The sequence below is a fragment of the Colossoma macropomum genome, unplaced genomic scaffold (assembly GCF_904425465.1).
Source record: "Colossoma macropomum unplaced genomic scaffold, Colossoma_macropomum, whole genome shotgun sequence".
Lineage (NCBI taxonomy): Eukaryota > Metazoa > Chordata > Actinopteri > Characiformes > Serrasalmidae > Colossoma > Colossoma macropomum.
In genome coordinates, this window is record NW_023494784.1 from 5,003,018 (window position 1) to 5,024,850 (window position 21,833).

Here is a 21,833-nt window from a genome sequence, read left to right on the forward strand (position 1 = left end):
CAGAGTGATTCTGAGAGAGAGAGAGAGAGAGAGAGAGAGAGAGAGGACAAAACACATACAGCGCATCTCTCAGTAGTGCTGCTTCACCTGCTGCCTCAGCCTCTCATACTGAGAAAAAGGGAGAGAGGGAGAGAGAGATAGAGAGAGACAAAGAAGGGAAAGATGGGGAGGGAGAGAGAGAGAGGGGGTGGGGATGGGGAGAGATGGAGAGGAGGGAGAGAGATGGGAAATAGGAGGGAGAGAGAGAAGGGGATAGATAGGAGAGAGAGAGATGAGGGAGAGAGATAGAGGGAGAAAGTGAGGGTGGAGAGAGAAAGATTGGGATAGTGTAGGGAGGGAGGAGTAATGAGAGAAAGGAGGGAGAGAGAGGGGAAAGGGAAAGGGGAAGAAAGTGAGGGGGCAGAGAGAGAGATGGGTGAGAGTGTAAGGAGAGAGAGGTAATAAGAAAAAGGAGGAAGAGAGAGGGAGAGAAAAAGTGACAAAGAGAAAACAGAAGAGAGAGAAGATAGAAAGGGAGTCAAAAGAGAGAAATAAGGGGACAGAAAGGCAAACAGAGAAGGAAGAGAGAGAGATAAAGAAGAGAGAAGGAGGACAGAAGAAAGAGGTAAATAAAAAAGATAGAAAGACAGAAACAGAAGAAGAGCAAGGGAGAGAGAAGGAGGAGAGGGAGATGGAGAGAGGGAGGAGGGAGCTAACGAGTGTGTGAGTGTGTGTGAAAAAGAGAGAGATGCTGAGAGCTGATTGGCTGAGAGCGGTACAGGCTGACTCAGTGGATGTGTAGAAGCGCTGTGTGTGTGTGTGAGTGTGTGTGTGTGAGAGAGATATAGATGCAGCCTCAGTCTGTTCATCAGCGCTGTTTCGCTAGCACGCTGACCGCTAGCTCTCTATTGGCTAAGCTTAGCGGAGCGCTTCGCTATAATACAGCAGCAGCAGCAGCATGCCTCACACACACACACACACTCACACACACTGCCTTCAGCCAGCAAGCGGCGGCGGAGAGAACACACACGCAGCTGAACGCAGCGCAGACTGAACCCAGACCAGACTCGGACCGAGACCCAGCGCCGTGAAGAATTCTCCAGTTTCCGCCGAAGGCGCTGGAGGAAGAATTTGGAATTAAAAGCTAGCAGCAGCGGGAGATCGGAAAGAGGAGGAAGAGACGGGAGGAGAGCGCAGAGAGCCTCAGTTCGGATAAAGACGGCTGGAAGCTGCCGGGAAGAAAGAAAAGAGAGAGTTGCAGACTGCTCACACGCCGCCGTCTGAGGGAATAACCTCGGGACGGAGACGCTCCTCCACTGAGGAAGACCTGGAGGAGGAGTTGTGGGCAGAAAGTGGACTTGTGCTTGTGAGTGCTGGACTGCGTGTCTGAGCATGTGCATGTGGACTCTCAAAACAGATGGGCTAAAAACAACCGCGTCCAAACACTTTTGACTTTTACGCATATTTAAATGTACTCTAATTGGACGCTAGTCTGTGCAAACTCTATGCCAGGACACAAATTGCACTAAAAACCAAGCTAAAAAGTGTGTTGCTGATTTTGTTCCTTGTGTCCAAATACTTTTAACAGTCACTTTTAGCGATCTAGCTCTGACTCTGTGTTAGTTATGCTAACTGTCAAAACAGTTCTAACACAACCTAGCATGGTATTTTTATGAACTTGTGTCCAAATACTTTTGACACAATCACTGTGTTGTCAGATTATTTCTTACAGCTTTTTAACACAAATATGTCTCAAAAACTGACACAAATCTGTCTTGCAGATATGCTAAATGTGTTAAAACAGTGCTAATTTGCATATTTTGTTTTAACACACGTCCAAATACTTTTTAACAGTCACTTTTAGCGCTCTAACTCTGACTCTGTGTTAGTTATGCCAACTGTCAGAACAGTGCAAACACAAAGTGTCACAACTTAGCATGTTATTTTTATTAACTTTTGTGTCCAAATACTTTTGGCACAATCACTGTGTTGTTAAATTACTTCTTAACACAAATACGTCTCATAAACACACACGAATCTGTCTTGCAGATATGCTGAAAGTGTCAAAACAGTGCTAATTCGCATATTTTGTTTTGTAAACGCAGGTGTCCAAATACTTTAAACACATTCAGTCTGTTATATTGTTTAAAACAGATTTTGAACACAAGTATGTGTCATAATTGCAGACTGGTCTGTCTTAGAGATGTGATGCATGTGTTAAAAAATGCTAATACAAGTGTTGCTAATTAGCAATTTCCATAAACACTTTGTGTCCGAATACTTTTAACACGTTCGGTCAGTTATTACATTATTAAACACAGAGTTCTGACACAGGTATGTGTTATAACTGTGCACTGATCTGTATTACAGATATGCTAGATGTGTTAAAACGACGCTAACACAAAAAGCCAAAAGCTGTGCTGATAATTAGCGCATCGCTTTTGAGAGTGTGTGTGTGTGTGTGTGTGTGTGTGTGTGTGTGTGTGTGTGTGTGTGTATGGGTTTCCACATGGCGTGCTACTACATCGTCATCAGCTCCACTCACCTCAGCAACGGACACTTCCGCAACATCAAGGGAGTTTTCAGAGGCCCGCTGTGCAGCAAGAACCTGGTAACTACCTCACTTATCAATAACCTCTGATCAATAAGCTGATCGCCTGTTTACTGTTTGAGTCTCACTGATGAAGTTTTGCTGTGTGATCTGGTGTCTTAGTGAAAACATCTCAAATGTGGTCAGTATATCTAATATCTGTCACTGTGAGATATGAGATGTTGTAACACTATTATAAGATCATTGAACTTAGTTTATAACATTGAGGTCTGCTTATAACATCATATATAACATAATGAGGTCCGCTTTATATATAATATTATGAGGTCGTCTTATAACATTATATATTAACTTAAGTCTGCTCATAATATTACACATAACATTGAGTTCTACTTAAAACAGTATATATAACATCGAGAGGTCTGCTTATTACAATGTGTAAGTGTATAACATAATGAGGTCTGTTTATAACATTATTTTAATATCATATGTAATATTACTGCTTGTAATAAAACATATGACATTATGATGTCTGCTTATAATGTTGTATATAAGATTATGAAGTATGCTTATAACATTATGTAACATTAAGAGGTCTGATTATAACATTACGTAGTTTTACAAGGTCAGCTTAAAACATTATTATATTATTAAGTCTGCTTATAGAATTATATATGAAATTATGAGGTCCGCTTATAACATTGTGAATAACATTATGAGGTGCGCTTATAACATTGTATATGACATTATGAGCTAGCTTATAACATTGTATATAACACAATGAGGTCTGTTTATAACATTTTGTATAACATCATGAGGTCCACTTGTAACATTATGTATAACATAACGAAATCTGCTTATAACATTATATATGACATTATGAGGTCTGCTTATAACATTATATATAACATTATGAGGTCTGCTTATAACATTATATATGACATTATGAGGTCTGCTTGTAACACTATATAGAACCTTTTTAGTTCCACTTATAACATCATATGTAACTTTTGTGAGGATGCTTGTAACATAGAATATGACATTATGAGGTCCGCTTATAACATTATGTATAACATAATGAAGTCTGCTTATAACATCATTTATAGCTTTATAAGGTCTGCTTACAACATCATAAATAACTTTTTTGAGGTCCGCTTATAACATTATATATAACATCATGACTTCTGCTTATAGAATTGTATATAACATTATGAGGTTTGGTTATAACATTATATATAACATTATAAAGTCCATTTATAACATTGTGTGTCTTTATTCACCAAAAACAATCATAATTAATGTCGACATGATAATTTTCCCTCCTCTCTCTTTGTCCTTCAGAACAGGGCTGTCTTTTCTCAGAGAGGGTCAGATCATACGTGTCAAAATACCTGAGGGCCGAAATATTCATAAATGATTAAAAATATTGAGTTTTCAAAATAAGAGCGCAGAGAATCAGAGCTTTCTGTGAGCTGCTGTGTTTCCTATCACTGTGTAAAGATGCGGCTCTGAGTGTTCAGTTGTGTTTTATGGCTGCAGTCTGGACTAAATGTGGTCAGTAAACGAAGTAGCAGGTCAGTCAGAGAAGAAAGACTATTAAACTTTAGCTACTTTGTTACCGCAGTGCAGCCTTACACTGTAATCTTACAGCACCGCTGCCACCATCAGGTGAAAGGAGGAACTGCAGCATACTGGCTGGGGGGCCACTCTAAAACAGAAGCCAGGGGCTGATTAGAATCTGTGTGAGGGCCGCATCTGGCCCTGGGGCCGGACTTTGGACACCCCTGAGTTAGAATTCAACAGGCGGTTTTTGTCACTGAGCGTTTAAAACTGATATTTCTGTGCTTTTTTAAAATAGAACAAGAATCTCCAATGTAGTGACTTTACAGGTGAAAGAAAAAAACTTTCTTAACTTTCAATGTAAGTTAATGTTATAAGCTAAGGTTTTATTCCAAGCACTTTTGGAGCATTTCTGTTGGTCCATTCACCACACCTGCTGTGTTCAAATACAACATCGACAGAAAAGGAGACTTTTTTAGTGATTATATGTAAATGAGCTCTGTTCTGATTGATTATGCCTCATTCAAAAAGCACTCTGGACTGAAACACTGTAGCTGTGTCCCAATTCAGGGGCTGCATCCTTCGAAGTCTGCTCACACCCGCAAAGGCTGAACCGAAATGAGACGGTCTGCTTTACGGCGGATTTCCTGCTTGTGTCACAGCATCGCTGTTCACGCCCTTAGCACTGCGCCACGAAACACAGCTCCTGTCCGGTTCTTTTAAAGTTCTTTAAAGACGAAGAAACTTTGATTTAATTTTATTTTTTCATTTATTAGAGCTGGAGATGCGTCTCTCTGTCTCTTTGCTCCCTAAAACAAAACAAAAGGTTAGCGTAAGTTTTACTTCAGACCACATTGGCTTTAACATCTGTATCATCAGCTATTCGACTGTCACTTGCTCCTCTGCTGATGCTGCCATGTTCTTGAATCCTTGCTGGCACACAGGGAACCTCGGGGTATGCTGGCTGGTGAAGGATCCACCCGTTGGATCCTTCGTTGCCATGGAAAAGAAGGACACAGTTCTCGGCCGCGTATGAAGGAGTCTTCGAAATGGGACAGCCTAGTCGCACCAGATGCAGCCCTTGAATTGGGACACAGCTTATAACTTCAGTGTGAGTGGGAGGAGCTAAACCGCTGTAGGCTGAACAGGAGGATACATCACACATAACAGTGAAATTAAAACAGGCAGAATTTGCAGTTCAGTTTCTGTAAATGTTCTGAGGAGTGAACTAGTATAAGCACCGCAGTACATTAGCATTTTGCTTGTTTTGAGAAATAACCCTGCTGGAAGTAATCATAGAAGCCATTAAAAGGCTCTGCTCGTTCCTCGAGGTGTCCAGTAGTTACTAATGGTGTTCTGTGTTCTCCTGATGGGTTTATATCACGGTTTAAAGGACTCTTTACACTGATTCCAGATGTATTTGATGATTTCCTGATGGGATCTTAAGGTCTAAGATGTGAAGGTGTAATTAAGCCAATCCCTATTATGAAGCAAAACCATCAAGTTTTAATTCTTATCATCCTAATAGCCTTTTTTTCAGCAGGGAATGAAGATTGTTTTGTTTGTTTCAAGATCTGCCAGTTGAATAAGACACTTTCACTAAATAAAATTACTTACAACGAGTAAACTTCTGTAGACATCTGGTAAATAATCATAGATGTTCTCACGACAGTCTCAGAGTGAGGGATATTAGAAATACTGACCATATTTCAATGTTTTCATTCTGCAGTGTGTGTTTGCTGTTGAGAGTTACTGCACAAAACTTTGTGTTGGCTTGGGAGTATATGGGCATGCACAACTGTGGGGGTTCTTGTGCTCACATTGGAGTCCATGGCAAGGGGCCTCGGCAGTGACTGACCCCCTAAAATTGTTGTCGATATCGATGCTGATCCAGCTGTGCAGCCATGACTCACTGAGAGTTTGTTACCAGCATGCAGGGTCTGAATAAGATGGGTGACGTAGAGGCCCATTTTCACTCCTCAAACTCTGTTAATGCACCAAACGTCCAACTGTGTACCTTCAGTCAATCAGTCAGCCTTTATTTTCACTCACAAACACATTGCATGTGACTCATTTTCAGTGCAGCCAAACATTTACGGCGTAAAGGGATTGAAAGAGAAATTAAAATGAAATTTAATCAGTTTGAATAAAATGAACTGAACTGCATGAACAAATTTAGAGTACAATTAAACAAAATCAAACATGATAAATTGGCAAAAGAGAACAATTAAAATTTAATTAAAAATAGGAACAAGAAAAATAAAAACAAGTTATAGAAGTTAAAAATAGTTGATAAATTTCAGCAAAAAAAGGATGAATAAGACAAACTAAATGTTAAAGCAATAAAATAAAATAATTGTAAAAAGTAATGAGTGACAATAAAATACAATAAACACTAATCAAATTAAGATCAAAGAAAAAACTAATCAGTCAAATAAAAAAGAAAAGAAAATTATTGGAAAAGAAAATAATAATAAGTAAGAAGGGAAAGGGAAAATTTTAACTGAACCAGTTTCAGGTGTCTGATGGTGGTTGGAGATTAAAAGTTTAAAAATGTTTAAAAAGTTGAAATGACTGAGTGACACCAGCCAGCTGAGTCCTGTAGTGAATTCCAGCTCAAGTTCAGATTTTCCCAGTTGAGTAAAAGCTCTATCTGACAGGTGATCCAGTCACTACAGTGAGTCTGATAATTACTGTTATTTATGAATGAGATATAAAAAGCTGGCGTTCGGCCGGAGAGTGATTAATAAATAAACATAAGCCAGTGTGTTTCCACTGTGCTGCTACTGAGGACCAACCAGCAAATTACACCATAACTAAAGCTTCATAAATAAAGTGTGCATTTTTAATAGACAACAAAACAGGTTAAAAACAAATGGACAAAATTTTCACTGAAGTGTGTGGATTAACAGTCATGTGCAAAAGTTTGGGCACCACATAGTGTTTAATTTCCTAAGTGAAAATACCAACACATCCTCTACACAGAACACAGCCTAATGCACAGTTAATGTTTACATGTTGATAGTATTCTGATGACGTCACAAACATGCTGCCACCATTTTGGAAGGCAACTTCGAGTTCCTTCAGCAGCGCTATGGCGGTTTGCTGTGGCTACCATTAGACATGCACTCATTAGTGCAGTAGGTGAAGTACAGAAGTGTGAGTTTTCAGAATGCGGCAATAGATCAGCCAGAGTTTACCATAGTGGATGTGTTCACTTATTTACACTTCAAACATCAACAGGACAAGTAATTTGAGTAGGGGTGTTCAAACTTGCATACAACTGTATGTGTGTGCCAATAAGACTTAAAAAACAGGGTCATAAAAACTCCTCCCCCCCAGCACATGAACATCCAGAGTCATGCTGAGGGGCCGTGGGACGAGTTGGTGCTTCAAGGGTTCTTTAGTTAAGTAAACGGTTCTATATGCAACCTTGGATGCTCAAAAAACCTTTTGCGTGATTAAATCGTTCATTGCATCATGAAAGCGTTCTTCAGACTGATGGAGAATGTACTATAGACGGTTCTATATAGAACCTTTTTGAAAAGAATAGCACATTCTTGAACATTTTCCATCAATCCGGAGAACGCTTTTATGTTACCTTTTAATCATTCTGAGTGTCCAAGGTTCTATATAGAACAATTTACTTTACTAAAGAACCCTTGAAGAACCATCTTTTTTAAGAGTGTAGACTTGAACACCCTAGTAGCCATTGTTTGGGGCCAACACGCTGAAAGAGGCGGAGCAAAACTGCTGTAGGCTGACTGGGTGGAGCCAAACCGCTGTAGGCTGATGGGTGGAGCCAAACTGCTGTGAGGTGGAGCCAAACTGCTGTAGGCTGACTGGGTTGAGCCAAACTGCTGTAGGCTGATGGGTGGAGCCAAACTGCTGTAGGCTGAATGGGTGGAGCCAAACTGCTGTAGGCTGAATGGGTGGAGCCAGACTGCCGTAGGCTGAATGGGTGGAGCCAAACTGCTGTAGGCTTAATGGGTGGAGCCAAACTGCTGTAGGCTGATGGGTGGAGCCAAACTGCTGTAGGCTGAATGGGTGGAGCCAAACTGCCGTAGGCTGAATGGGTGGAGCCTAACTGCCGTAGGCTGAATAGGTGGAGCCAAACTGCCGTAGGCTAAATGGGTGGAGTTAACTGCTGTAGGCTGAATGGGTGGAGCCAAACTGCTGTAGGCTGAAAGGGGGAAAAATACAGCACTTGTTTTTGTGACATCACAAATAAGAAAAACTCAAAACAGGCTGTGTTTACAGCTGAGGTTGCATATACAGTCTGGGGGGTGAACTGAGACCTTAATGACGCTTACATCACAATGCCAGACTGTTTATTTTCAAAACTGTGAGGATTTTGATCATAGGGCCTCTTTAATAGGAGGTTATACACAGATACACACTCACACACTCACACACTCACACACACACACACTCACACACACACACTCACACACACACACACACACACACAGAGCAAGCGCTCAGAGAGAGTTGTGAGGTTAAATTCCTGACAGATGGAGGGGGACAGCACTAATCTCTACACACACGCCGTAAACGATGGTCTGGGGTTTAGTCCAAATACACACACACACACACACACACACACACAGCATCAGAATAATCCTGCTTCAACACACACACACACACACACACACACATCATAACACACACACACACACACATCATAACACACATCCTCATGCACCATATCGGAGTGAATGTAGGCCACCACAACAGGGAAATGAAAGGAAACAGTAACCGGGAGGAAAAACCCACAGTTAGTTTTTATAATGACTTTGAGGGGAGATGTTTCCATCCGTTGGTGTGTTTGCAGAGATTACAGTAATAAATTAAAGGGCTCTGTGTGTGTGTGTGTGTGTGTGTGTGTGTGTGTGTGTGTGTGTTATTCAGTGTAATTTAATTAAAAATCTCGAGTTCCTGAAAGGAAGCATCTTTCAAAAGCTTGTTAATGCGGAATTCCATCCACTCCTCTCTCTCTCTCTCTCTCTCTCTCTCTCTCTCTCTCTCTCTCCCCTTTGTTTTGATCCCTTCTTTGCTGTCTTTCAGCAGCAGTAGAACAGAGGAACATCTCAAAAGAATCAGAAATTATTGGAGATGAAATATTGAAGGGTTTAGGCAGTGGAGGGGTGGAGTGATGGAGTAATGGGGGAGTGGTGTGATAGAGTGATGGCGTAGTGGAGCAGTGGAGGAATGAAATGATGGAGGAGTGGAGTGATGGAGGAGTGGAGTGATGGAGGGGTGAAGGAGCGGAGTCATGGAGTGATGGAGTCATGGAGAAGTGGAGTAATGGAGTGATGGAGGAGTGGAGTGATGGAGGGGTGAAGGAGCGGAGTCATGGAGTGATGGGGTCATGGAGAAGTGGAGTAATGGAGTGATGGAGGAGTGGAGTGATGGAGGAGTGATAGAGCACTGGAGTGATGGAGTGACGAAGGAGTAGAGTGACAAAGGAGTGGAGTGATGGAGTTATAAAGGAGAGGAGTGATAGAGGAGAGGAGTGATGAAGGAGTAGAGTGATGGAGTGATGAAGGAGTGGAGTGACCAAGGAGTGGTGTGATGAAGGAGTGGAGTGATGGAGCAGTAGAGTGATGGAGTGATGGAGGAGTAGAGTGATGGAGGAGTAGAGTGATGGAGTGATAGAGTAACGGAGCAGTGGAGTGATAGAGTGATGGAGGAGTAGAGTGATGGAATGATGGAGTGATGGAGGAGTAGAGTGATGGAGTGATGGAGGAGTGGAGTGATGGGGTGATGGAGTGATGAAGTGATAGAGTGATGAAGGAGTGGAGTGACCAAGGAGTGGTGTGATGGAGTGGAGTTATGGAGCAGTAGAGTGATGGAGTGATGGAGCAGTAGAGTGATGGAGTGATGGAGGAGTAGAGTGATCAAGGAGTAGAGTGATGGAGGAGTAGAGTGATGGAGTGATGGAGTAATGGAGCAGTAGAGTAATGGAGTGATGGAGTGATGGAGCAGTAGAGTGATGGAGGAGTGGAGTGATGGAGTGATGGGATGATGGAGTGATGGAGCAGTAGAGTGATGGAGTGATGGAGCAGTAGAGTGATGGAATGAAGGAATGATGGAGTGATGGAGCAGTAGAGTGATGGAATGAAGGAATGATGGAGTGATGGAGTGATGGAGCAGTAGAGTGATGGAATGAAGGAATGATGGAGTGATGGAGCAGTAGAGTGATGGAGCAGTAGAGTGATGGAGTGATTGAGCAGTAGAGTGATGGAGTGATGGAGTGATGGAATGATGGAATGATGGAGTGATGGAGTGATGGAGTGATAGAGAACTGGAGTAGTGAAGTAGTAGAGTGATGGAGTGATGGAGTGATAGAGGACTGGAGTAGTGGAGTAGTGGAGTAGTGGAGTGATGGAGTGATGGAGCAGTAGAGTGATGGAGTGATGGAGTGATAGAGGACTGGAGTAGTGGAGTGATGGAGTGATGGAGTGATGGAGCAGTAGAGTGATGGAGTGATAGAGGACTGGAATAGTGGAGTGATGGAGTGATAGAGGACTGGAGTAGTGGAGTAGTAGAGTGACGGAGTGATGGAGTGACGGAGGAGTGGAGTAGTGGGGTAGTAGAGTGATGGAGTGACGGAGTGATGGAGTGATAGAGGACTGGAGTAGTGGAGTGATGAAGTGACGGAGGAGTGGAGTGGTAGAGTGATGGAGTGACGGAGGAGTGGAGTAGTAGAGTGATGGAGTGATGGAGTGATGGAGTGATAGAGGACTGGAGTAGTGGAGTGATGGAGTGACGGAGGAGTGGAGTAGTAGAGTGATGGAGTGACGGAGGAGTGGAGTGTCAGTGATTCGCAGTGCTGCTGTTACACTGTGACTCTGTACAGTAAACTCTCACTGCGCTCTCACAGCAGCAGGTCCTGATGCTACAGTGGTCATTGTTTATTAGAGCGATACAAACAATTGAAAACAATATATTAACAAACACAAACAAAAACATTTTAAAAACATATTTAACAAATCCCTGTTTTGGCCATTTTCACACACTGTTAAACTATATTTGATAAATATAGTTGGAATATATTTTTATTTCCACATGGGAGGCTAATGTAGCTAAAAAGTAATTAAGATTTATACCCCACCAATTAGCATGGTGCCAAAATTATCACTCACTCATCTGAAAGTGTGTTAAAGATGTTCAGTGTCTCTAACAGACTTGATGTTGTGGCTTCTGACACTGTATGTCTCACTGTTATCTATAAACATGGACTGAAGCATTGATAAAGTATGCATGTTGCTAATTGGTGGGGTGTAAGCTTGCACTCCTTCTTAGCTATGTTAGCCTTGTAGCTCCAGGACTAAAACTGAAGACACCAATGACACCTTAGCTGATCGATTACAAGGGAGGAAATTGAAGTATTGACGAAACTATCGCTTTAAGGCTTGACATTAGCTCTGTGTGGAGTTTTGCAGGGAACCGTTTGGTGGTTGGGACATTAAAAGGACAAACTAACTTTAAATAAATTGTATTAAGCATAATTGGAAAGTCTTTACTGAGTGGGAGCTCTGCTGCCCCCTGCAGGTAGTGGTGTAATGGACGGTGTAATCACAGAATCCTGGTGCTGTGCCAGGCTGAGGTTTGGTGGGTGGATAGTGAGATGTTAATGTGTTTTTACCTGTAAACACGGACGCGTCACTGAGACGCTATTTAGCCTCACAGCTGAGTGAATGAAACAGATTGGGGTGCTAATCTTAGCCCTGCTGATTCGTACTGCAGCTCTGTCTCAACGTTTTCTGCTTTAGTTCTCAAACACTTGGTATAAACTACTGAACGCCCACAGAGTGAGGAGCTCTGCAGACCTTTTAGAGCTGAGTACACAAGCGTACAGTGGAGCTGCCTGTGAAATCATGCTCCGTCGCGCGTATCAGTCACCATACTGCCGTTCCCAGGGGATCCTGCTCAAACGAGGCTGATGCAATGTGCTGTAGTTTTTACGGAGTATCGTTGGCGCTCCTGCTGTGGTCTTAGCATTGCCTAAGTGTGTCCTCGGCTACTCCCATCCTCAGAAGCTCCGCCCACAGAGGTGCAAAGCCCATCTGATATTTAGCACATGCTAATTTTGACAGTTGTACTCTGATTGGCTATAAGCACTGGCTTTTATAATCAATCAGACAAACTTTTGCTTATCGGGCTAAATGCTAGCTGGGTTGCACCAGTTTTTAAGTTTACTTAAGTCTGGGCGTAAAGTCTTTACTAAGTGTTTTGATACACTAGTTAGTTTCAAACTATCCTTTTACTGAATTTGGTTGCACCACAAGTACTTCAGTTGTGTCTTGACTACAATTATGCAGCAGTTAGTTTCGGCCACGCGAGCTGATTGGTTGAGAAGCGTTCTAACTGTGCTGTTATTTCACCATAACATCACGTTTTTTCACAAACACTGTATCACTCCGCTGAGACGCAGTTGCTAAGCAACGACTTTGACAGCTGTAGGAGACGCTCAAGACATTTGAACGTTTTTACTTCTTACTTTGCCACAAACAGAAAATGGACATTGTTAAGATCACATTTGACCGACAGCTGATTTGGTCAGACTCTGAAGATGAGACGACACTAAATTCCCAAACTGTCATCACCACTGAGCAGCTTTTCAGTGGGCAGCTGTGACAGAAGAGCAGCTGAACAACCTGGAATCAGCCAGAAATGAACCCAACACCATTCGCCAAACTAAACGGGCTGTAAGATGCTTTACAGACTGGCTGGAACAAAACAACATTAATACTGATCTGGCAAAAACTGACAAAACTGAGCTAAACTTGATATTGGGGCAGTTTTATGGCTCAGTCTGATTTGGTCAGACTCTGAAGATCAGACTACACATTTGGCGAATGCTATTGGGTTCATTTCTGGCTGATTCCAGGTTGTTTAGCAGTTCTTCTGTCACAGCTGCTGACTGAAAAGCTGCTCAGTGGTGATGACAGTTTGGGAATTTAGTGTAAGGAGCTGGAGAACGAACTGCCGGCTGTGCAGCGAGTGGGCGGAGCTCGTTACTCTGACGCAGCTACAAGCCGCTTGTTAAGGAACTATAATTTGGTGAAGGAACTGCGAACATTAAAACATATTAAACGCCGCGTTCTCGGCCCAGTTTATTAATTTATTACTTTATTTATTTAACTGTTGTATTAAAGCAATAGAACACTCAAGGAGTGTGTTATCACCAATAACATCACGGCTGTGATGATCTATGGTGACCAAATCACAGCTGTGACATTACTCACGATAACACACTCCCTCTTGTGTTGTACCGCTTAACTAACTAATGCCTACCTTGCTGTAACATGACGGTAACATGCTCAGAACCAACCTATAAACCTGCTGCCATGCAAGCATGACGGCACTAAATATCCAGTATAGAAGAAAACAGTGTGTACAAGTTAAAGGAGCAGTTTGTAAGATGACCCAACCTCAGTTCTCTCTATAAAGAGGCTGTTTTGATCTGGAGCACTGTGTACAGAGATAATTCAACCCTAAAGCTGAAAAGTTTAAATTCAGTTTTAGAAATTCTTAATGTCTATTGTGAAAACAGTTTTATTCATGTGGATGAATTGTTTTGGTGCTTGAAATTTGTTTACCAAAGTCTTAGATTCACAAAAATAGTGGAATGTATGGATAAAGTAGTGGATAAATGGTCTCTTTATCACTACTTTCCAAAACCGCTGCAGCAGCTTCAGCAGCTGTAAACTCTCTGCACGCCATTTCACATGAGTCTCCGATGTGGACTGAATGAAGAATTAAGGGTTTCCGGCGTGATGGTCAGTGCTTAGTGATTTCCTCAGTGTTCATTGGTCAGTGTCACACAGAATGTAGACGGACACACGAATCCACCAGTTCCACACTGGCTTCCAGGTTTGATAAGAGCCTATTTTTGTTTTAGCACCAAACCCATTAAGAATATGAACTCTCTTAATTTTAATACTTAAAGCTGCACTTTGTACGATTTAGGGGTTTGGCGGCCTCTATGGTGGAAATGTGTAACTGCATACAACATGTGGAAGAACGTTTACTAATGTGGGTTGTGCTTCGGAACCCCTTAAGTAGACAAATCTGACAGAGAATACAAAGAGAACTCAAGTTTTTCAATGGACCTTCAGTAAAATCAATGAACCGTAAACACTCAAAGAACCACATGCATCATTCTATATAGAACGTTTTTGATAATGTTTCAAAAAAGGTTTTTGCTAGTGCTAATGTTAAGCTTGTAACAATAGAAGAACTTTTTTGGTGCTACATAGAACCCTTCTCCATCAATCTGAAGAACCATTTCACTATTTAAGCATGCAGCATGAGTGTTTATGTATCCATAAAGAACTGTTGTCTTTACTAAAGAACCCTTGAGGAACCATCATTATTAAAAGTGTAGGATTTCAAATACATTCGTTTTAACACACCCTCCATCAATCTGAAGAAGAGTTTCACCATGCAGAGAACCATTTAAGCTTACCAATGGTTATTAGAGTGTTCATGGTTCTATATAGAACCATTAAAGAACCCTTGAATAAGCATCTTTTTTAAGAGTGTGCTTTATCCACCGCTGCTCTTCAGACTCTCCCCACCACTGTAAGGAAATCTGAGTCTCTACAATCAACCATTTCACACCAAACCACTCTGAATGACTCTGTTTACACCTCACACGCTGGATTATACAGACGTTTTGAAAAATTCTCTTTTGGTTCTCGTGTAAAATCTCTGTTTGAGAGGTTTGAGGTTCTGTCCTGAAGGGGATGCTATGCGATTCTCCACAGCGGAGCAGTTCTAAAGGCTGGTTTGTGAAGGTGGTGAGGGAGCTCTCCGGCTTTAGGGGAGAACGTGTCCGTCTCTTTTTTCTTTAACGGGCGTGAATCTGCATATAGCCGGCCTTATTCCCCGCCGCAGTATCGATTTCCTCTCGGAGCGGTCCGTGTCTGGCCGTGACCCGCTGAGACGGGCCGTGAGCGTCCATTTCCCAGCAGCTCTGCCTCTTACAGCCCAGCACAGTGCCCTGGGACGGATCATCACGCGCGCCGAGGCTCAGAGGCCCCGCAGGTGCTCCAGCGCCCGTCGACTCCCAGCCCGCCTTTCACCTCCACGAGGTTTCAGAAGTGCTGTGTCGGCAGGATGTTGCCATGGTGACAGAGGCTGAGGCTGGGTGCTCGGCGGCGGCGCAGCGTGGCCCATGATTGGCTGGGGTGACCAGGGGTCGATACCTGGACTAAAGCAGGGCTGCTTAAAAATAACACCGGCTTTAAAAATAAACAGAGGGAAGAAAAGACGGGGGCGAGAGAGAGAGAGAGAGAGAGAGAGAGAGTGTGAGTACAGCATGGATACCATTAAAGGATGGAAATGAGAGAGAAAGGGAGACAGAGAGAGAGAGAGAGATCATTAAAGGAGGGAAGGAGAGCGAGTAGCAGGAAAAAAGAGAGAGAGAGAGAGAGAGAGAGAGAGAGAGAGAGTACAGATTGCATATCATTAAAAGAGAGAGAAAGAAAAAGGGAGAGCAAGAGATAAAGGCAGGGATACAAAAAGAGAGTGAGGAAATAGGCAGAGAAAAAGTAGAGAGAGAAGGGGAGGACAGACAGAGAAAATGGGGAAAGTGAGTGAGAGGAAAGAGAAAGGGAAGAAAAACAAGAAAATGTAAAGAAAGGGAGGATGGAAAGAGAACAGAAAGAGAATGAGAGAGAGTGAGAGAGACACATAAATATAAAAAGGCGAGAGGTATAAAAAAGAGAAAAGAAAGAGAGAGAAAGGGAGAATAAAAGAGATGAAAGAAAGAATGAGGAAAGAGAGAGCAAGAGAGAAAGACATAAAAAAGAAAGAGAGAGAGACAGGAAAGATAAAGGGAAGAAAAACAAGAAAAGCAAAGAAAGAAAGGGAGGATGGAATCAAGAGAAATAGAGAATGAAGAGAACGGGAGAGAGAGATATACAGAAAGATAGAGGTGAGAGGAAAGAGAAGAAGAGCAAAAGAGAAAGACAGAGAAGAAAAAGTAGAGAGAAAGGGAGGACAGAAAGAGAAGAGATAGAATAGAGAGAAAGAGAGAGAGACAGAAAGGGAACAGGAGAGAAAAAGAGAGAATGAGGTTATACACACTATAATGAGGTGTGTGTGTGTGTGTGTGTGTGTGTGTGTGTGTGTGTGTGTGTGATCCTGTCCTAATTAATAATTACAGCTCTGGTCTGAGCACTAATTAATGTGGCTGCCCTGTTGATTAGCGAGTTAAGCTCCGCCCCCTGTCTGTGCTGCATTCTGATTGGTCAGCATCTCTTATAGTGTGGTGAATAGCCTCGTTCAGACTGACAGCCCATAACTGATTTCTGTCACATCCAGATTGATTTTCATAATGTGGACAGAAAAAATACATGAAATCTGATTTCTGCTAATCGGATCTAAACCACATTTGGAGGTGGTTTAAAAATAGTCCAATTTTTACAGATGTATCTCAGTCTGGAAGCTCTGGACGCTCTGGTGATGTCTGGACACACAAATCTGATCTGATCACTTGCAGATAACAGAGCAGACAGTCGACTCAAAAGACCTGATTTGAGAAACAAATCTGATTCACCTGCAATATGAACACAGCCTTAGTGCCTGGCATTCGCTTAGTGGTCTAACTCTACCTGCTCATGCCACATTCCTCACAACTGGGAATTTTCCAGCTCGGAATTTTCCTCTGTCCAATTATTCACCTGTGTTCTGAGATGTCGCACACAGAAAGCAGATTATACACAAATAGAAAAGCAAAAGATGCACAGAATTGCAGCTCGGAGAAATCTGGAACCTGAAAGTTGGAATTAGGAGCTGGACACTCGCAGTTCCCACTTAGTCATGAATACACAGACACATGCACACACACACACACACACACACACACACACACACATATATGCACTACTGATGGGAAATCTGAATCAGTTTATTGAATCAGTTCTTGTAAACCATCTGTTTCAATGAATCAATGGTGTGACTCAATGATTCAGTGATTCACAAGACGAATAATCTTCATTTTAATCTCCTCCATGTGGATTCAGACTGAATTCAGAGCACAAGTAAAAGTGAGTCAGTTAGATCGGTTGAATCAGCTTGATTTGTATGGAAAAGAATCTGTATAAAAAAACATAAATGTTGGCTGAGATTGTGCAAAAAAGTTTGATTCGGTTTGACTCGTGAATCAGATAGTTTGATTGGTATTGAAATGAATCTGTTTAAAGGAAAGATTTGTTTGAGATTCATTGCAAATATGCATATCACTTAGATCTGTGGCATCAGATCAGTTTAATCAGTTTGACTGGTATTGAAAAGAATCTTTTAATGGGAAGACTTGTTCATGAGTCATTGCTAACCGTGTTCAGTGCCTGCTGTAGCTCATAAAGCTCCGTGAGTGCTGATGGGACAGGACCGGAGAGCGCTCGGCTGGTGTTCCCTGGCTTGGTCTGTGTGTTTGTGGGACGTCACTGTGTGCTCTCTCTCTCTCTCTGTCGGTATGAATCCTCCTCCGGTGTGAATAAGCGTGTATCGCTCCTCTGTTGAGCTCTGAATGTGCTAATCCTGTGTTTTCCTCCTGCTGCTGAGCCCCATTCTCTCTCTGACTGTCTCTGAATCACCCCTGTGGATCAACAGAGCCCTGCCGGAGCTCAGAGCACCGCGGGAGAGAGAGAGGGAGAGAGACAGAGAGAGAGGGAGGGAGTGAGAGAGAGAGAGAGAGAGAGAGAGGGGGGTAGAGAGCGAGAGAGAGTGGCCTGCAGGGCGGCCGGAGCTCAATTACATACATGTTAGCCCCCTCTCCACCCCCGCCCCCCACTCAGCCTGGGTGACCCACCACTGATACACTCCACTGTCTGATACACACTTACACTGCACTGAGACTGAGACACACCCACAACTTCTCTCTCTCTCTCTCTCTCTCTCTCTCTCTATCTCTCTCTGTCTTTCATCCGTCTATATCTTTATTTTTTTCTCTCTCTTTCTCTCTTTTTTCTCTCTCATTCTTGTTTTTTGTCTCTGTTCACTTTCTGTCTTTCTCTTTTTCTCTTTCATTTCTCTCTCTCTCTCTCTTTCCCTCTCTCTCTCTCTCTCTCTCTCTCTCTCTCTCTCTCTCTTTTTCTCTCTCTCTCTGTATGAAGTGTTATTGTCTCTAAGCTGGAGTGTATAAGACCATCTGAGCTGTGTGTGTGTGTGTGTGTGTGTGTGTGTGTTTGTTCATGTCAGTGTGTTTGTGCTCTAAACAGGTTTAAATCCGTCGTTAAACTTTACACTCGTTCAGTTCATCATCTCTACACTTAATGTCCTGAGTGTGTTAGTGTGAGTGTGTGAGTGTGAGTGTGTGTGTGTGAGTGTGTGTGTGAGTGTGAGTGTGAGTGTGTATGTGTGTGTGTGTGTGTGTGTGTGTGTATGTGTGTGTGTGTGTGTGTATGTGTGTGTGTGTGTGTGTGTGTTAGAGTGAGTGTGAGTGTGTGTGTGTGTTAGTGTGAGTGTGAGTGTGAGTGTGAGTGAGTGTGAGTGTGAGTGTGTGTGTGTGTGTGTGTGTATGTGTGTGTGTGTGTGTGTGTGTGTGTGTGTGTAATAACACTAACGCTGTGTTAAGCCTTCTTTAAAAATAACACAGCCCAAATATAGAGAGAGCTCACGGTGAGACGTCTGGCCTCCACTGAGGGGCGACGCTCCTGAAAACAGCTCAGAGCAGAACCCTCTGTTTACATCTGCTCAATAATGCATTCGCAGATTTGATCCGTTTTAATAATTCTAGCTTTTTAATACAGAAACATCTCCTAAAAACGCTTTAGCGCAAATTTGAGGAGCAGAGTTTTGTCACAGGAGGTCAAACATCAAATATAATAAACTGTACAATAACAGAAAATAACTCAGATTATAAGGAGGACACTAAACTCTCAAAAAGATGGTTCTCCAAGGGTTCTTCAGTAGAGACAATAGACCTATATAGCACCAAAAAGGGTCCCTCTATGGTACAATCTTAAAAAAAAGATGGTTCTTCAGGGGTACCTCCGTAAAGACAATGGTTCTATATAGCACTAAAAGGTTTCTTTCTTTGTGAACTCTTATAAAAGATGGTCTCCAAGGGTTCTTCAGTAAAGACATTCATTCTACATAGAACCAAAAGGGTTCTTTTTGAGAGTGTTGTGCACTCACAAAAATGATGTATCTTCAAGGGTTCTGAGGCAAAGACAATGGTCCTATGTAGCACCATTGTACACTCTCAAAAAATATGGTTCTTCACGGGTTCTTTAATGAAGAAAAAAGTTTTATGTAGCACCAAAAGGGTTCTTATATTGTACTTTCTCAAAAAATATGGTTCTTCCAGTGTTCTTAAGTAAAGACAAAGGTTCTATATAGCACCAGAATTGGTTCTTCTATTGTACACTCTTAAAAAAGATGGTTTTTCAAGGGTACCTCAGTACAGACAGTGGTCCATGAACACTCAAGAACCATCTGCATGCTTAAATGGTTTCTTACATGGTGAAATTATTATTCAGATTAATTTGAAAATGGTTCCAACTGGGGTTTTCTTTTGTGCACTCTTGGAAAAAAAATTTTCTCAAGGGTTCTTTAGTAAAGAAAATTGTAGCTTGTAACAATAGAAGAACCTTTTTTGGTGCATTTTTCAAAAAGATTTTGCACAGAACCATCAACAGCACATTCTCCATCAATCTGAAGAACAATTACACCATTTAAACGTGCAGCACAATTATTCGTGTTTCTGTGAAGAACCATTGTCTTTACTAGAGAACCTTTATAGAACCATCTTTGTTGAGACTGTAATACAAAAGGAATTATAACTTTAAAAGGAAATAATTAAAAGCAGGCGAGATGTGAGTGTCTGTGGGAGACAGTGCCCGCAGAACGGTTCTGGTTCTCTTCCTTGGCGCTCGTTAGTCGTCTGTGTTTGCTTTAAAGAAACACACTGAGGTATTTGAGTTTTTCTTTTAACTTCATAATTAGCTTTAAATCTCGGCGCTAATTGCTCCCACTCATGGATGTATTCTGAGATTATTGTTCTCTGGAGTGTTCTCTCCGGCTCTGTGCCGTAGTCATGGTGATGGCCAACGTGGAGATCTCAGTTTTAGATCAGGAATAAACGCGCAGATGTTCCGCAGCCGCGGGAGGACAGCGATGGTTGACCTTTGACCCCTGCAATTCAAACAGTTCTTTTAAAGCAATAGTTTAGTAAAAATCAGACGTGTTTAGTTACACTGCAATATTCTAGTGTGCACACTGAGGAAAGACGGTTCTTCAAGGGTTCTTTAGTAAAGGGAATGATTCTATTTTGAACCATGAGTTCTATATAGAACCATCTGTATGCTTAAATGGTTCTCAACATGGTAAAATTGTTCTTCAAACTGATGAAGAATGTGTTGTATATGGTTCTAGAGAGGCTCTTGTATATAGTTCTAAAAGTGTCCTGCTATTGTTACAATATCAAGCAATTGCTAAACTGCTGTAGACTGAATGGTGGAGCTAAACTGCTGTAGCTGAATGGTGGGGCTAAACTGCTGTAGCTGAATGGTGGGGCTAAACTGCTGTAGCTGAATGGTGGGGCTAAACTGCTGTAGCTGAATGGTGGAGCTAAACTGCTGTAGCTGAATGGGTGGAGCTAAATTGCTGTAGCTGAATGGTGGGGCTAAACTGCTGTAGCTGAATGGTGGAGCTAAACTGCTGTAGCTGAATGGTGGGGCTAAACTGCTGTAGCTGAATGGTGGAGCTAAACTGCTGTAGCTGAATGGGTGGAGCTAAACTGCTGTAGCTGAATGGTGGAGGTAAACTGCTGTAGCTGAATGGGTGGAGCTAAACTGCTGTAGCTGAATGGTGGGGCTAAACTGCTGTAGCTGAATGGTGGGGCTAAACTGCTGTAGCTGAATGGTGGGGCTAAACTGCTGTAGACTGAATGGGTGGAGCTAAATTGCTGTAGCTGAATGGTGGAGCTAAACTGCTGTAGCTGAATGGTGGAGCTAAACTGCTGTAGCTGAATGGGTGGAGCTAAACTGCTGTAGACTCAATGGGCGGGGCTAAACTGCTGTAGCTGAATGGCGGAGCTAAACTGCTGTAGACTCAATGGGCGGGGCTAAACTGCTGTAGCTGAATGGTGGAGCTAAACTGCTGTAGACTCAATGGGCGGGGCTAAACTGACGGGTGAGCGTTATGAGAGAGAAGAAGAGAGAGAGAGAATAAAGAGAGAGAGGGAATAAAGAGAATCTCGAGATGCAGTAAACACAGAGCACAGTGAGGCTCTGCCACCCAGCCTGAAACCGTCCCATAATCCTCTTCTGTGTGTGTGTATTTTCCACTAACTACCTCTCAGTGACCCCCACTAATCTCTGATGACATCATCACTCTCAACCTCATTCCTCTGTTTAATAACCAGGTTACAGAGATTTAACCGTGGTGCTCCCTCTCTCTCTCTCTCCCTCTCTCTCTCTCTGTCTCTGTCTCTCTCTCTCTCTCTCTCCCTCTCTCTCTCTCTGTCTCTGTCTCTCTCTCTCTCTCTCTCTCTCTCTCTCTCTCTCTCTCCCTCTCTCTCTCTCTGTCTCTGTCTCTCTCTCTCTCTCTCTCTCTCTGTCTCTCTCTCTCTCTGTCTCTCTCTCTCTCTCTCTCTCTCTCTCTCTCTCTCTGTCTGTCTGTCTCTCTCTGTCTGTCTGTCTCTCTCTCTCTGTCGAAAATGAGGCCAAGAATCTGAGGTTGAAATAATAATAAATCACCTCATTTTTTTCTTTTGTAAATG

General features: G+C 42.5%; 1 protein-coding gene across 1 annotated transcript in view; it reads left to right on the top strand.

Annotated features, from left to right (window-relative positions):
- The first annotated feature begins 2,473 nt into the window (after positions 1–2,473).
- The window catches only part of znf804a (zinc finger protein 804A), a 99,927-nt gene continuing 80,567 nt past the window's right edge, over positions 2,474–21,833 (top strand). Inside the window, exon 1 of the mRNA XM_036576548.1 lies at positions 2,474–2,590. Coding sequence (XP_036432441.1) covers positions 2,477–2,590 — 114 coding nt within the window. The 5' untranslated portion in view covers positions 2,474–2,476. The remainder of the gene's footprint in view (positions 2,591–21,833) is intronic.